Below are 18,035 nucleotides of genomic sequence, written 5' to 3'. Positions count from 1 at the left end.
TTACGAGATTTTCAGAAGAGTCCGCTACATTTCAATTAGCGAGACCTACCGGTCTCTCCACCGGGAAATTTCCCTGTGATGCGAACTAAGTCACATCACGTAATTCCCGAAACTGCTCCTGCCTCTGCGAAGCAGAAGAGAGAAGGTAGGAAAGTGGTGGAAGTTGTCGAATATTACCACGGCGATGGGGAATGGTACCGGTCTAGTCGGCCGTTGATCGCGGTACCGCGAGCTACGCTACACTCTCGTGCGTCTTTTCCGCGCTGTGCGCTGCGGACTGTCCCAGTCGAGCAATTATCTTTCGAAGGATACGGGGGAGTGACCATCCTTGAAAGGTGAGTTCTTTGCCTCTTCCCCTTTACTCCGGTTAAATTGGTAAGAACTGCCAGACCTTGAGACCGGTGTTTCGGCGAGTCGAGATTCTCTCGTACGGGATACTTGATCTCTGCGGCTCTTCATTCGTGACACTGAAACCGAGACGGTTAATGAATCCATTAGCATAAATTATTGTTAATGAAGATTAATGATTTATTTATTTATTTTTTAATATTATTGAAAGAGAGAGAAAGAGAGAAAAAGACGATAACTAGATGTAGTTATAACTAGTTTTAAACTAATTAGTTTTTTTAGATTTATTAATTTATTTCAGTTTAATTAACTTCTCAATTAATTTTGATTAATGTTCTTAGATAGAGAAAAATATAAGTCACATAAAATAAATTGTGGACATTAAAATGAATTTTCCTAGGGAACATTCATTAAATATTCTATCGACCGTATAATTATTTCCGCGCGATACACGCGCGAGAAATATGAAAATGTCGGTTAGCGGATTAATGAATAAACATCTATTAACGGGAGAAAGAAACGTCATACGTAAAAATTGCAAAAATACGTGCTCGTACATTTACATCTGCCGACGGGAAAATTAGTGAAAGGCATAACTGAGCCGTGTCTTCTTGTCTCTGACGTGCATTACACGCTCCGCATGCGCGTTTCCGCCACTAAAAATTGTGTGTATGTGTCTCTGTATAATATAATTAATTACCTATTGAATAAACGCGCGGGAAGAGATGTAGGATTAATTCGCCATGAGTATAATCGTGTACCTTGGCATTAAGCGTCAGGCCGATCTACCTTTCCCTTGAAACGCCGCTAACGTCAACGTACGGTGTCCTCTTCTCGATTATGCGTTATCCGTCTCCCATGACTGTCGACAGGACATGCTATCCGCTCGCGAGTCCTTGAGAGGCATATCAGCTCGTTTAAAGATCAAATCGATTAAATTACGTGAGAGCTATAAGAAACGTAACGCGATTACTCTTCTCCATTTCAAAATTAACATAATCATATCTTGTTTTCTCAAGATTGCATATAATTATGAAAAAAATATAAAAAAAGCTGATAATGGCCTGTCGCAGAAGTGGTAATTTATCTAATGAAATCGTAAGAGGCCTGGAGTTCATGAAAATTATAAAGAGCGCGAGGCGTAATTGTTCAATACGCGCCTTAAATACCTGGCAACCGTGCACGGTTGCGTTCATTAAAAAGCAATTAGGCAGATGTGCGGCGGCACGTAAAAGTGAATAATTAATAATTCCTAATCATAATGATTTTCGCAAAGTGAGATTCGTCATTGTCGAACGTATAATTACATAAAAATTAAGCTAAGTCGAAAGAGTCGGATGTTGAGATCGTCTTACGCACGACGCGTTTCGTAACGCCGTAATCAAATCGCGCCGTAATCACGTCGAAGACATCCGTCGGAACTAGATAGATGGAATGATATAGCGAGCATGGCACAGATAGATGAAATTGACATGGAAAATCACGTCGGGCGATATGTAACGCGGCGTGTAATGTCTACATTTTCACGCTCGAGAATCGAGAAGCGACGTAGTGATTTGCGGGGAAAGGATACTTTGCGGCGATTGCGTTGTTAGCGCCGACGTTAAGCGCATTTTTTAAGTTACATAAATTCCAATTAACACCCTCTCTGGGAGCCGCGATACTCCGTGCGTGCGAACAATCATTGCAGCGGTCAAACGGTAAACCGTTACGTGATTGATCGTACGTTGCGTGTAACACACGTCGGATAACAATACACGAATAACAATTAGAAAGATGCAAAACGTCAGTTAACGTTCACGCGAGATATCAGGGTGATCTCACCCGGTTGCGAGGAATCGAGCCGTGTACATAAATAATCCTATAAGCACACATTTCTAGAAAATTATATGTACAAATATTATTAAAAATTGAAATAATATTATTACTGAAATTCCAAAAATGTTATTCAATATTTTTTAATATCATGAAAATATTATGTTAATGCTACATGTTCGTCTTTACATAATATCCATGATATGTTAGGTACTTTAATATCCGTGGAATATTATAAAAATGTTCTACAAATATTATTTTTGTTCAAAAATTAATGTAAGTTAATGTGCATAAAATATTTATAAACTTTATAATTATTACATTTAAAAGAGAAAGCGTTATAATGTTCTCTTTTAATTTAAAATATTAAAATAAATAATGTTTATATAATATTATCAGGAGTGGACAGATAATTATTAATATTTCAGAAATATTAATATTAATATTAAACAATATTATGTGTTTATGGGGAATAAATATAATATTATAAAGAATGGTTTCGCTAAAGTATTTAAAAATTTAGCTGAATAGAGAGTAGAAAATAATTTTGTTGGATGTTACATTAAATTAATTATGTAGGACTCTCAAACTGAAAAATTGATAGAATGTCGAAATGCTTCGCAGCCTTGCTCATCATCCTTGAACATCCGTCATAACTATTTTGATGATCCATTAAATATATTTTTAGATCCGTATCCAGCTAAATATGTAAATACTTTAGCAAAATTGTTCTTTCTGTGAATGCACGACAGTTTTGTCGTTTCTCTCTATTTCACGGATAAGAGTTTTTAAAAGCCTTGAAGATGAGACTCGAGAGAAATAATTCGGAGCTTAATTTCACCCTGCAGATATCATCAGCGCGATGGGAAATGTCTAAAAAGAGAGAAGAACTCGTTTCGTTATCGTATATACTTAAGTATTGCGATAATTTGCGTAAAATGGGAAGCGAGGCACGTTGTTCGGGAATTGCTAGGATTATACGAATAAGCAATTTCTGGGTCCGTTGATGCCTCGTACGCACGCACGTGCGCGCTCACGCACGATGATGACGAAAAGTTGCGCAAAATGATACCTCCATTAGTCTAAGCGATTGAAAATTGTCTTCTTCGTCGCAAAATTTTCCATTTCGAGCAAAAGATATATCCAGCGGACTTTGACGGCGCGCTGATTAATCAGGAAGCGTATTAACGTCGCGAATGTGTGTGTAAAATAAATAATGAGAGTCTAATAATATTTAAACAGGTTATATCAACTGTTCCGTTTTGAAAGTCGCGTAAATATAGCCGAGGAAAAATGTATCGCTACAGCCGACATATCTTATTTTTTTATCACATTAACGTTCTGTTGAAATTTAAAATATTTTAAAGCGTTATATCGCGTTTCCTTCGAATTATCATTTTACAAGTAAAAGTTCAGAAATACATATTATATTATTAATTGTTATACGATTTGCACAAATCACCAACGTTTCCGACATTTCCAGTATCCGGTTTTCACCGGGCGATTATTATTATATTATCATACTATTATCCTTGCTGGAATTATTCAAATAGGGCGAGCTTCCCTCATTTCCCGCCTAGATCGTCAAGCTCTGCTCGTTACATTTAGCTAGCACGGTAGGTACATTATGGATGCTTTAGCACGTAATCGCAGGAGCCCGAATTCGCCCGCAGCGAATACGTCCCTCGAGCGCGTACACGTTCCTTCGCAAAGTCTCAACACCGTTACGTTCACTGACCGAGAACCGCGCACTGTCTCGCCGTCGATTACGAAAGTCATGCTATTTTACAGCTTCTCCTTCTGTTTCCTTACCTCCTTACCGTGTTGTGTCATGTACATCCGTGCGATACAACCGCCGGGTCTAGTTTTGTCGATAAAGATCGCGCCTCATTAAGGATCTATCTCTCGTCAAAGGTTCGTAGATAACTGATTTTCGACACGTAACAATTGAGATGCACCCAGAGAAAAGTTTCTCCACGTTAAAAAAATATCTTTTTGAATCAAAAAAATTTGCGCATTGCTATACGGTTGAAGAAAAGTTTCTTTGATTCGAAGAAATTTTTTGGTTGTTCCTTTCATTAGAATTAAAAAATTTGTTTAAATTGAACAAATAATTTATTTACTCTAAGAAGAGCTAATATTGTTTCTTGAAATCAAATAAATTTTTCTTTTTCTCAAAGGTATTTTTACTTTAATTTAAAAAAGGTACCAACGATTTCATCAATTTTAAATATCACATTTCTCTAGGTATGTAAGAATCCATTGAGTTAACAAATTTTAATTTTATTTTGCGCCTTAGCGAATATCGATTTGGAAATTTTTGGAAACTCTCTGGATCTCTGATAGGAAACGGAAGGTATATATAATCTTTGAGATGTAATAAGCAAAATAAACTCAGCCGTTTGCAGTATCGACCTTGGCATCCGGACCTTTCCCTTTTACAACGGAGAGAAAACGCGCGGCATATACCGCGGTCTTTTATCCGTTATCGTCGAAAATTTGAGAAGTCGCGCGAAAATTGCACCGCGTACGTGTAACAATCGTCACGCTTCACTCGCGGGGACTCACGGTAGATATTCGGCGCGTTACGCCTCGCGCGATTATGTATCCGACTGTGAGAAATGTCGGAAGAGGAAACACGCGGTGTAAAAAAAAAGTTTCACCGCTACACACACACACGTGCAAGCGCGCGTGCATACAAGCATATGCGAGTGCATTCCTCGTTGCACCGAGAGGCGCAGCCGTTGCATCGTAGAAAGCACGTGCGTCGCGCAGCCCGCGCGTTCGCTCTCAATCGCGCCGATCGCCGAGAGAGCCGTGAATGAATTTACGGCTGGACACACTCTATTACGGGGTTGTTACACGTTCGTTACGACGGCGATGACGACGGTATGCGCACTCTCACTCTCGTTCTTCGGACTTTTGTTCTCCGCGGAGCGGAGCACGCTTCATGGTCCGCCGGCGATGCATCGGATCGAAGATAAACGCGCTCTCAACAGAGCTGTTGCATCGGTGCATGACCGGTTAAGGAATATTGTTTGGATGCTTCGGCTCCTTTGCTGAATGAAAATATTACTTTCCTGGATCACACGCTTCGCCTTTCAATCGAGCATTTAAAGTCATTGAAGCTGGTAACGAAAGAGAATGTTAAAATTGTTGTATGCAGATAAAGAAGATTACACTGAAAAAAGAAATAAAAATATTATTAAACAAATGTCAAACCCGGCGCACAATAGAAAAATATTTGATATTAGGAATGGGAATTAAAATTTTATAATCAGTTTTCTTAATGAACATTACATTTATTGAGAATACTACTTAATATTTATTGAGAAAATTGATTCTAAAATTTTAATTTCTATTTCTGATATCTAATATTCCTCTGTTGTGCGCAAGACCTCATGTTTTCTATTTATTAGTTATTAAAAATTTGATAGTATAAAAATATACACTTTGTCATGTGAAATATGTCTCAATTATTATTTGGTTTAATTGGCTAACATTTCAATTTTTTCTCAGTGTACAATTAGAAAGTGATTTAAAAATTTAATTGTAAAATAATATAAATGTTTGCCATATTTAAATAAAGATTTATTTCAACAAAATAAATTTATATTTTACAAATAAATTTTTTAATATCTCTTTGACTGTACACTGACAAAAAATCAAAATGTTAGCAAGTAAATTTACTTGTGATGTTTTCTTCGATATTTATGGGATATTAAAAATTTGACAGTAATGACGAAATATACATTTTTGTGAAACATGTCTCATTTTTCTTATTAATTGCTTTATTTGCTATGAATAAAATTTTATTTTTTGCTGTAATTAAATAAAGATTTATTTCACCGAAAGCAGTAAAGTTTATATCCCACAAATAAGTTTTTAAGTCTCTTTTTCTCAGTATAATTGCAGTTATTAGAATTTTAGCTGTATTCAACTGAAATTTAACTAACACAAATTCTTGCTGCTGCAACTAATTTTTTTCCTGTAAGATTGTCGTTAAGAAACAATTATTTTAATCTGCGTAATCGTGTCGCAATAAAAAAATTGAAGACAATTACCGTTATCTTTGAGGCATGAAGAGGATGTACGATTATCGCATATAGTTTACATAATCACGGTGTAACGCGTAAATTAAATCATCCTGCATCTCTGCGGTTAGTTATTGCAGTTAGCTATGCAGCTGCTGGAAACGTTCTCAAACTAAAGTACGTTCTCCTTGGAATTAACGCGCGCGACGATTTGATAAAGTCCTTTCCCCGTCGACAGTTATTTACTATCGTATATAAAAGAACGTTTTATACGAGAGCGCGAGCTCGGTTTTCAATTGGATCCGTCTAAAGTAACTCGCTGTCTTAAGGTGCAGAGGCCCTCTCGCAACGTTGCGAAGCCGCACTTTGTCGATTTGTGCCGTGTCATTATACGTGATGAAACAACGGCGTTTCTATTCCAGATGAGTTGCAACTGTCCATTGACCACGTCCGCAGGACCCACACTGGCCTCGACATGCGGCGGCTCGTCCTTCATGCTCTTCATGGGGCTGCTCGAAGTCTTCCTGCGTAGCCAGTGCGACCTCGAGGACCCGTGTAACCGACCCGCGCCACCGAGCAGTGTCAATACGAGGTAAATTTCATACGCGAATTTTCCTCCGCGCTCTGCGCGAAGTAATCGATTAAATTCGAATATATGGGTCATGGGTGAAGAGCGGAAAGGAGAATCCTCGATCGCAACCCCGCCTTTAACGCGATTTCTTTCGACGATTGCGCGACAGCGGCAATCAACTCGCCGGGCATCGTTATCGCGCCTATGTACGTTGCACATCGATCATTCGCGCGACAATCAATGCGCGCGCGCTAACGACGTGAAACGACGGCGAGGACGGAAAATAAAATAAAAAAAAGAAAAAGAAGAGGAAGAAACTAGGAACGGTACATCTCTCGAGAATTCATGTTGAAAACATTCGTAAGAAAAAAATCTCGTGACTCAGCGGGTGTTCCGTTGGATTGTCAATTTGCCCGGTTATCACGGTTATCAGTGATCACCGCGGATAACGGGAACATTTGCGAGCTTAGGAAACTCGCAAACAAGCGGTTTCCTTGTTTTTCGTATCGTTCGATCGTACGACCGAGGGTCGGGAGATTACGAACGCGCGAGGGCGAGTCTCTCATCTCTCATCTCTATCTCTCTCTCTCTCTCTCCCGTCCCGGGTTTCCTTTATCTTCCCGTCGCTTACCGGGCTGCGCCGCATTGTGCGCGCACTGAATGTAATAACATGCCGTTGCACTTATTTCTTTCTCTCCTCCCGTGTGGGATTTCTCGAGCACTTATCGACGGGAGAGATTTCTTCCGCGAGGCAGAAGAGAGCATCGCACATCCGCGGGAAGCGTTCCGCTGCGACGAATCTTAAATACAGAGGGGGAGGGGGGCGTTACGATTATGTCGCGGGCACACTCACGTTTTAATCACGTAATGCCGCAGGAGAACACTGTTTTTATTGCCGACGCACTCCTCTCCATTTCTCTCTTTCTTTTCTCGGAAAAGACACGAGCATCCACGCACGCCTCTATCCGCGAGATCGTTGTTGTACATACGCGCGTACGTAATACCGCGGGCCATTGTTCCGATGCATCTCTTCCGTTGCGTCACATCTGGTCGCCTCATCGACGCGCACTTGCGCTGCACGCACCGACGCGCGAAAGGAGCAGAGAGCTCCTGCTTCAGGGGAAGAAGCTACCAAGAAAACTACCGGACTACCGTGAAAACTAATGTAAAAGCTTTTGAAGTAAAACTGTGTAAAAACAGGCGAGACAAAATTTGTTTTAAATTACAGATTTAAAAGTCCTTTTCTACAATTAATATACAGATACTAAACAAAAAAAAAATATATATATACAGGCACTAATATAGTCCAAAAAGTGAAAACCAACGATATTTAGAGAACAGGTAGAGTGTGCGAAGAGAGTGCACAGAAATTAGCAATATAAAAAATTTATTTTAATTTATTTAATTTTAAGTGTACTTTTTAAAATTTATTTAAATTCAGTCCAATCCTCAAATACGTTCTACGGTCTTCTCTCTGTGTTAGAGTCTTCAGAATGTTTTTTTTATAGAATCTAATAGAGAGATTTATATTCAAGTGTTACAAGTTTAAAGAAAAAAATGTTGAATGATGTTTTGTCGCTTCGCCCTATCACTCGCGAAGGACGCAAAGTGATTTGCGATACCACAACCGTTAAAAAAAAAGAAAAAAATGGAAAAAAATGGAGCGTGCCATGATATTTATTATTATTACGTGTCGTACGACTGTTTAGCGAAGATGAAAACAAGTTAAATAGCGTTTATACGTATCACGACCTGTCTTTATATGCATACACGCCGTCGGCAATTAGACAAACTTGAGTCACTTGGCATATTCCAGTTTTGCATGAGAAACTATATTGTTTAACTCTATGCATTCTCGCAGACCTTTATTGCACTGAGATAAAAAGTACTTAAAAATTTATTAATGGTATATAAATGCGTTCCACTAATTGTGAGATAAACCTCTATTTAAATACGACGAAATCAAATTTTATTCCTAAGAGATAAATCAATTAATAAGAAAAATACGACATTTCACACAAGTGTATATTTCGTCATCACAATTAAAACTTTTTACAACCAATAAATATCAAAGAGAACGTCGCAAGTAACATTTGCTTGTTAATAGATATTTCGACTTTTTTCTCATTTTCAAACGTTAGATTTTGATGAAGTAGTAACAGCGCAGTGATATTTAAAACAAATTGATATTAAACATGTTGAACGTTATATTATAATAAAATATTTATTGATTATAAAAATATTGATTTTGATAACGAAATATTTCTGTGAAATACGTGTCACTTTTCTTTTACTAATTGGTTTATTTATTAAGAATAAAATTTCATTTCGCCGTGTTTAAATAGAGGTTTGTCTCATAAGTGAAACGCGAAATTAAAAATTGATTTGTGAAATAATAAATCTTTATTTATTTCAGTGAAATAAATTTTTATCCCATAAATAAATTTTTAAGCACCTCTTTCTCAGTGACATCTCATGATAATTTCCGCATATTTAATAAGGCATTAATAAAATTAAGACGTAACAGCTTAGCGTCTCTCCGTTTCGAATAATGTAAATTATATTCATTCACAACGATTAAATAGCGTCGGTTTTAATACTTCGAAACTTTCTACTAATCGCCACTCTGACTCAATATATCAATTTTTAAGTGTCAATCTAGAATAGCTGTAGTAAGCTTTAAGCCGTAAGAAATTGATTAATCATAGTCGAGTATTCTTCTCGCAGTCGACTGTGATTGATCAATTTCTTACGGCTTAAGACTCACTACGCCTATTGTAGGTTGACCCTAAGACTTTTACCTTTCAATATTTACAATTTAAAAAGCATGTGCCCCTCGACACTTTCCAAGAGAAATTGATTAGGAATTGTCCGAAGAATACTCAGAGTGCCGAGGAAAAGGGCAGATTGCGTCGGGGACCGCTAAACCCTATAGAATCACGTGCATGCCGTTCTATCGAGTCGCGCGTGTAAAAGTATGTCATTGTCCCCCGTAGCGTGTAGCGTATATACGGATACGGGCACGCCGTGGCATTCAGTTGAGAGCATATACCACGGACACTTACGATCGTCCCGAGCAACCTCCTGAGAAACCCGCCTTTCGCCCGGCGATGCCGGCGGAGAGGCGTAGAGGCCTAGAAGGGAAAGGGTGCACCGGGTCCTCACTGCGGAGGCCCGATGGTGGGGCGCAAAATCGATCGAATTTGCCAACGCCGATGATGTAATAATCATTAACTCGCTAGGCAAATTAAGAGTCGAATTTAATAGATTAATTAAAGCAGCTCAGAGCGGCTTATTAAAATTATTAATTATGCACTGATAGAGTCATCGATTTAATTGCACAATTAAAGGCAGACGGGGCCTTATCACGAGAGAGCAAATAATTCAGTTTAACAGCGCGAGAGCTTTTCACATTTCTGCCTGTAGCAATTTCTCTTCGCCGTTTGTCCCTCTAACCCGGTTTCTAATTTGCAAAAGGTAAGAGGATCGCTTAATAACACCACTCCGTTAATTAACGTTATCTTTCGCAAACGAGCGTACATCATAAATTGTCGGAACCGAGCAATCTTCTAAAGACCAACGCGACATTCTTGCTTTCAAAACGTCATTTTCCAAATTAAGGAAAGAGACTGCAAAATTCTGCTTAAGAACAACTTTGCTAAGCATTTTCCAGCTTTGTTGCGCTTCGTTCGTTCATAGAGTTAATGATCCAATGCAATGACTAAACGTAAAAGTCGAGTAAGAACAAGTACGAGATAATATTTGCCAGATAGAAAACTTTACGAAGTCTATGACATTTCTATTTTTAAAATGTACGTGGATTTAACCTTAAGAATTTGATCCCAACGCGCGGTGACGTTTTATCTCTCTTCACCTTCCTCAGGTACGACTTCGTAGTGATCGGAGGCGGTAGCGGTGGTGCGACTGTCGCGGCCAGATTATCGGAGGAGCCGAGATTTTCCGTATTGCTGTTGGAAGCTGGATTGGACGAGCCAACGGGCACCCAGATACCCTCGTTCTTCTTCAATTTCATCGGCAGCGAGATCGACTGGCAGTACACCACCGAGAGCGAGGACGAAGCTTGCTTGAACAAGGAACACAGAAAATGTTACTGGCCTAGAGGAAAAGTATGTACAATGAAACGAGAAAGAAAGAGAAAAAGGGAGAAACTAGTTCAAAGCTGCCTTAACGTTTTATTGAAAAAAAATTTATATAATTATAAGAACTACACAAAATTAGTAATAATTTTCTACAATCTAGTAAACTTTAAAATATAAATCTACTAGTTCAAATTTTGAAATATTTAAAATTTGTTTTTGTCTGCGAAGCCATAGATAACGTAAAACGTAAATCCTCGTAGGTCCTCGGAGGTACGAGCGTCATGAACGGGATGACGTATATGAGAGGCTCGCGGAAGGATTACGACGATTGGGCCAAGCTCGGCAACGTCGGATGGTCCTATCGCGACGTTCTTCCATATTTTATACGGAGCGAGGATAATCAGCAAGTGAACAGCATGGATTACGGTTATCACGGAGTCGGCGGGCCACTCACGGTCATGCAGTTTCCTTATCACCCGCCGTTGAGCTTTGCCCTTCTGGATGCCGGACGGGAACTGGGTATGTATATGACCGTGAGGTCCGAGCCATCAGGCAACCTTTACCTTTATCCGCCTAAATTTATCGGAATAAATGAAAAGGTGAACCAAGGCGGCTGGATTACTTTCGTTTCACTTTTTCCCAACTACTTCTATCTGTATCAGGCTACGACACGGTTGATCTGAACGGACGGACCCACACCGGGTTCGCCATAGCGCAGACCACGTCCAGAAATGGCTCGCGACTGTCCACGGCGCGCGCCTTCCTGCGTCCCTCCCGGAATCGCCCGAATCTTCACATAATGCTGAACTCGACAGCGACAAAGATCCTCTTTGACGAGAATAACCGAGCGGTCGGGGTCGAGTTCGTCCACGACGGAATGACGAAACACGTGTCGGTGGCGAAGGAGGTGGTCGTGAGCGGAGGTAATTCCACTGATTAATCGAGACAACGAACGCTTCCTCGGATGGCGTTCGTGTGTAATTTAAACCGGCGCTAGAGACTCTAACGAATCTCTATGGACCACTCCCTTCTCGAGTACGTCGAGCTCTGTCTTATCTCCGACGCGGAGGAAAGCTGAAGAGAAGCAACTACATTCCTATTCATGTCGAGGGTGTCGTATATATAGAAATCTTAGTAACATCACACGCTCTGCGCGTACACACACACACACACACACACACACACACACACACACATATACAGTCAGTCTTAATTACTTATCCTTCCACAAAGTCCCAGGAGGAATAGTAATCGATTTCTGTCAAACAATACCGCGGGAGTCCTTGGAGGTATTAGACTTTGCAATAACGTCGAAGCGATAGAAGATAAATCCTTTATCTTTATAAACTTTACAATAGATAATAAAATCAAATAACATCTAATTAAAAAGCCTTAACTAAAGCTTTTAGCTAGATCTTAGTGCTGATATCTCTTGTGTAATTTTATATAAATTTTTAATATATAATTTTTACTTGTTTTCAAGTTCAAATTGAGCGCCGATCAATTTTTTGGCCTTGAAACAAGATTTAAATTGAATAGTAATATTGCAATGTCAATTTAATAACGACAAAATTAAATAAAATTTTATAATAGATCATAAATAATTTTTTATCTTTAAAATTGATTTTCTAAATGTTTAATTAAGTGAATGTATTTACATTATCTTTCTATGATTTTTATCACCAAAAAACCTACACAATTAACTATAATTAGTGGTAATTATTATTATACGTACAATTCTCTACAAGATAAGAAGATCGTTGTGTGTTTAGGTGCCGTTAACTCGCCGCAAATCCTCCTAAACAGCGGCATAGGACCTCGCGAGGAGCTCAATGCTGTGGGTGTGCCGGTCGTTCGCGATCTCCCAGGTGTCGGCAAGAATCTTCACAATCACGTCGCCTACGCGATGACCTTCACCATCAACGATACCGATACCACTCCTCTCAATTGGGCGACCGCCATGGAGTACTTGCTCTTCAGGGACGGCCTGATGTCCGGCACAGGTGAGGCAGACTGTTAAAAATAAAAATTCAGAATTTGAAAGCTGCTTAAAACATTATTAAGAGATTAACTGGCATGAATAAAATTGAAACAAAGTAATAAAATATACTGAATGTATAATATAAAACATCAAGCAAGACATAACGGATACCTTACCTTCAATTAACTTTACTTTCTTTTCATTAAACCAATCGCTGCGGTTTAGTTTTACATTTTATTAAATCTCGATTGATTCGATTTGTTTACAATATTTTCAAGATAAAGTAGTAGCTTAGCTTGGATCTTGGAGAAAACATAAAATCGGAAAGATCGTTAGCTTCGATCTTACCGGCGTTTTTAGTCGGCAAGTACAAACCACCGTTGCGTCTCGTTGCTACATTAGACCCCGAGACTCGAGATCGGGGCTCCCGCCAGGATTACAATTTCATTGATCGGGGCAACGCGGTCGTGTTAAAGTACAGCGGCCCGCTTTTCTCCTTCCTGTTTATCATGTCGAAGGATGTTGCATCTCCGAGCGTTAATTCACGGGCTTCGTGCCACGAGCAGTGAAAGTGTATTATTGCACAATGGTCACGTTCGTGGGTACTGTCGACCCGCGATTACGTGACTTATCCCGGCCGACAGATCTATTTACCGTCATCCGAATCGCGAACTGACTTGAAGCCGGTCGTCGCCTCGTCTCGCCTCGCCTCGCCGCGCCAAGCTGCCCGATACTCGTGACTCTTCTCCTTTCGCGATTTGTCAATGCGAATTATCTGACGATCCTCGTTCACATACACACACACTCTATACATTATCGACGTTACGCTCGAATATTATTTCCCAAGCGTTGTTCTACGATCCGATGAAGAAAGCTTAACAGCGAGACTGAGAAACACAATGGTAAAAGAAATACGTTATAGAGATGCGCGAGAGTAACGTTAAGAACTTGTAACTTAACGACCTGGGAAGTAATTATCTGATGTAACTTTTACACGTGTCGGCAGCCAATAATTTTTCTTTTATTGCAGCATTATTAATTTAAGCGCGATAACTTAGGAGAATACCGAGGTTGATGCTCAAGATTAATTAAGATTAGTCGGGGCAGTATAATATTTACATTAATCTTCTCGTAAATTAATATCAGCCTTCTCATTCGCGATGAATGATCGTCATTTACCTCTCAAATTACGCTTGCATTCCTATTGCATTATAGACTAAATTACATCGCGTGTTAGTAAGTAGTGATTGGAATGAGGTACGAGTGAGCATTCGCGTTTATTGTTCGATAAAAGGAAGAGCGAAAGAAGGTGCACGCGAGAAAGTTCGTTTGGGGGATGGGGTCGTCACGTATTTCGTCTTTTGCACGATCGTCTCTAATTGACGCGCTCTATTACAGACAATTCAGGCAGGGCGCCGCGGCATCAATTTCACACTCCGTTCGCGTGCCTTTCGATTCTCAATCGAAGGCAGGAGGATAGGCAAAGCGTTGAAAATGAAAATGAGCGCATAGCTACGCGTCGGGAATTTTCGCTTGGGTAAATTGCTCGGGAATTTATGTAGATGCATAGATCCCCGTGTGTTGCACGGGTAACGTATCCCTTTCGCAAGATCTAACTCGATCATAATCAAGAGCGCTTTTTAAGGTATCCAGCACGATCGGTAGCCCGGAGCTGTGCTGGTTTTTAACGAGCCTCACCTCAAGGGGCCCGAACTCCTTCGCGTCTCTGAGAATCGCGTCTCTCGTCTCCTCGCACGAAACGCCACTGCCGCCGCGGGCACGGCGAGACGTTATAATGAGGCACAATTCTCTCGCTAAAATGCAGCTCGCAGAATCGCTTTTCTTGAAATCGGATCGGTTATGATGAGATGGAGTTCGATTAAATTACATAAAGGTAACGGATGCAATCCGGGATGAATTGACCCTTAAAAAAAAATTGATAAACTTCTTTCAATAAACTGATTACTAATCAGTAACTGATTATATTTCGTCAGTTAAGTGATAAAATATCATCAGTTACTGATTAGTAATCAGTTTATTGAAACAAGTTTATCAACTTTTTTTCAAGAGGGATGTGTTGCAAAAACGTTCGTTTTGGTCGATTCAAAACATTTAATGCTTCAAACTTTGCTTGATTAAATTGCCAAAGTTGTTTAAATTGCGGATCAGATCAATAAATAAATTTTTCATTTATTAATCAGTGATATACTGACATTGAAAGTTGCACGAGAATATTAAAGGATTATTTTTAATTTACAAATTCCTAAAAGAATGCAACAAATTGATTAGCACATTAGCGTTACAATATTATTTGATATTAAATAAGACTTCTAAAACATTATACAAATATTGTATGAGAAGTAAATAATATTATTTACTTCAATATTTTAAATTATTTGGAATATTATAACTTTTAAATGTAATAATTGTAAAGTTTAAAAATATTTTATGCAAAACAAAATAATAATTTTGCATTAATTTTTAAACCAAAATAATATTCGTAGAATATTTTTATAATATTGTACGGATATTGAAATAATATAAAACGGAAATGTAACTTAACTTTAATACAATATTTCTATAATATTAAAATAATATTAAAAATACTATTAAAATATTTCTATAATATTGAAATAATATCCAAAATATTAAAAAGTATTCTTGGAATATTATTTTAATATTATATTAATTTTTAATAACATTTGTATATTAATTGAAATATTGCAGCGCTTAATAATATAATAGGCTATTATAAATTGAAAGTTCAGCTACAAAAATATTTTTTTAACAATGTGGGGATCTTTAACGATTACATTATAATCGTTACATACACCCACACATGTATATGAAATTATTTATAATTATATATAAAATAAATTAATAACGTTATTAAATTTTTTTAAAACGAAAAGGAACAGAGTATGCATAATATTGTATTAATTTAGGAATATCCGAGGTGACGGCAATGATAAACACTAAATTCGCGGATCCGAGGGACGATCATCCTGACGTGCAGCTAATCTTTGGCGGTTACCTGGCTGATTGCGCGGAGACCGGCATGGTGGGGGAGAAGAAGGGTGCGAACCGCAGCATCTACATTATCCCGACTATTCTGCACCCGAAAAGTCGTGGTTACCTACGCTTACGAAACAACGATCCTGTCTCGAAGCCACTGATCTACCCCAAATACTTGACTCATCCCGACGACGTGGCTGCTCTCGTAGAAGCCGTTAAGTTCAGCATCCGATTATCGGAGACCCAGGCGCTCAAAAAGTACTAATTTTCAATTCTCAGCAGTTTCCTGGATGAAAGTAAAATACAGATGTTGCATTATTATAATATTTAAAAAATAAGAATTTTAGATAGTAAATATTTTCTCTTTTTGGTTTATTTCCATTTTTTTTACTTAAACCCATTTTGGATGTATTACATGCATTAGATTTTATTATATATTTTTATATATAATTGCATCTTGATATTGCACCGTGCATTTTGATTCTTTAAATATTGTTAATATTATATGATAAAATAAAATTATAAAAAGAATTATATATTAAATTCTGACGCAAATTAGGGATTATCTAAAATGAGTTTTACTCGAACAAATGCCATATTTTAATTCTTGTTTTTCGAAAACACTTTTTTCTAAAATATTTCTTATTTTACTTTTATCATAGACGAATTAAAAAAAAATCTTAATTTGATCTCACGTATCGGGTATTTCACGGATTTTTTTTTTTTTTAGATACGGTTTCGAGCTGGACCGAACTCCCGTGAAGAATTGCGAGCATCTCAAGTTCGGCTGCGACGCTTACTGGGAGTGTGCAATTCGTCATGACACCGCGCCCGAGAATCATCAGGCGGGATCCTGCAAAATGGGACCGCCAGATGATCCAATGGCCGTGGTTGACAATCAGCTGCGAGTTAGAGGAGTGCGAGGTGTGAGAGTGGCCGACACGAGCATCATGCCGAAAGTGACGTCTGGCAACACGAACGCGCCGGCCATCATGATTGGTATGTAAACCCTTTTATATCTTTCCGTTCTCCTTATATCTCTGTATATATCTGTACATGTATATGTTACAGGTGAAAGAGCGGCAGACTTTATCAAGAAGACCTGGATCGGTTGACACAAAATTATTTAATTAAACGACTCGTTTGCACTGTCCTATTACCATTTCGCTGAGGACACTTGTGTTTCAGTTAAGTAACTGATAAAAAGAACCGTGAGGGAGTTTGAACGTACGTAGAGTATTTATGTAAGAAATTAAAAAGCTACATAAAATTATTAGACATATACTTTAAAGTATTATTTGAATATAAATAATGTAAAAATTAAGTGAAATACATACGCTCGCGCGCGCACACACATGCGTACATAACACTAGTGGAATGTTGTGTTGCTTCGAATCTCCCACCGTAGATGAGAAATTCTAAATGAGATAAAATAAGAATTATAAATTTTACGTGACACAGGTTTATACTTTCCTAACAATTTTGTACAATTTTAATTGTTAATTAATTAGTTTATTTAAGAAATATTATTTGGAATGTATATTATTACCTAAAAACGTGTATTTGTTTCGATAAGTTACATAATTTGTCTAATTCAATATTTAAAAAGTTATTAACAAGATTTATAATGTCACTGAAAAATTATGTTACACACTTTTTCTTATTTACATTTATAATTTTATTTTACACGCGTTTGATGTATATCATATGTTTAAGTTTATCTCATGGTAATTTTCCGGAGATTGTATCTTCCAAATTAATGATCAAATCGTTCGATTGCGATCTTTCATTTCCACCAAAATAAATAGAGTAAGAAACTTCGTTATACTGTAAATAGTATACTGCCGCAGTGTGTATTCTACAAATCGCTCGAAATGATGTACAAATAAAGAATATTTTCGCGAGAGTCTTTAACTTTTTTTAAATTGTAACAAAAATATTACCAGTACTCGTATTCCTTGTGCTGTATTTTACAACAACTTAACAAAATTGCATTGTTATAAAACAAAGGAAATTATACATTTATCAAACAAAACCTTTATTTAAAGTAAATAAAAATCAGAGATAAACAATACGTTTTTGTAAAAAAATTACGTAATATGAATATGTAAATTCTCGCGAAAAATTAGATGAGATTACGAATCAATTTTTAATGTCTGTGTATTACTCCA

General features: G+C 37.9%; 1 protein-coding gene across 1 annotated transcript; it reads left to right on the top strand.

Moving 5' to 3' along the window:
• The first annotated feature begins 146 nt into the window (after positions 1-146).
• Positions 147-17,771, top strand: LOC105199137 (glucose dehydrogenase [FAD, quinone]). Its single transcript, XM_011166097.3, has 9 exons — positions 147-335; positions 6,620-6,789; positions 10,652-10,895; positions 11,129-11,387; positions 11,531-11,791; positions 12,641-12,871; positions 15,795-16,122; positions 16,595-16,863; positions 16,936-17,771. The coding sequence occupies exons 2-9, from the start codon at positions 6,620-6,622 to the stop codon at positions 16,977-16,979; spliced, it is 1,806 nt and encodes a 601-aa protein (XP_011164399.1). The 5' UTR covers positions 147-335; the 3' UTR covers positions 16,980-17,771.
• Positions 17,772-18,035: the final 264 nt, after the last annotated feature.

Source organism: Solenopsis invicta, chromosome 2, assembly GCF_016802725.1.
Source record: "Solenopsis invicta isolate M01_SB chromosome 2, UNIL_Sinv_3.0, whole genome shotgun sequence".
Taxonomy (NCBI): Eukaryota; Metazoa; Arthropoda; class Insecta; order Hymenoptera; family Formicidae; genus Solenopsis; species Solenopsis invicta.
This window is presented reverse-complemented; position numbering and strand designations above follow the sequence as displayed.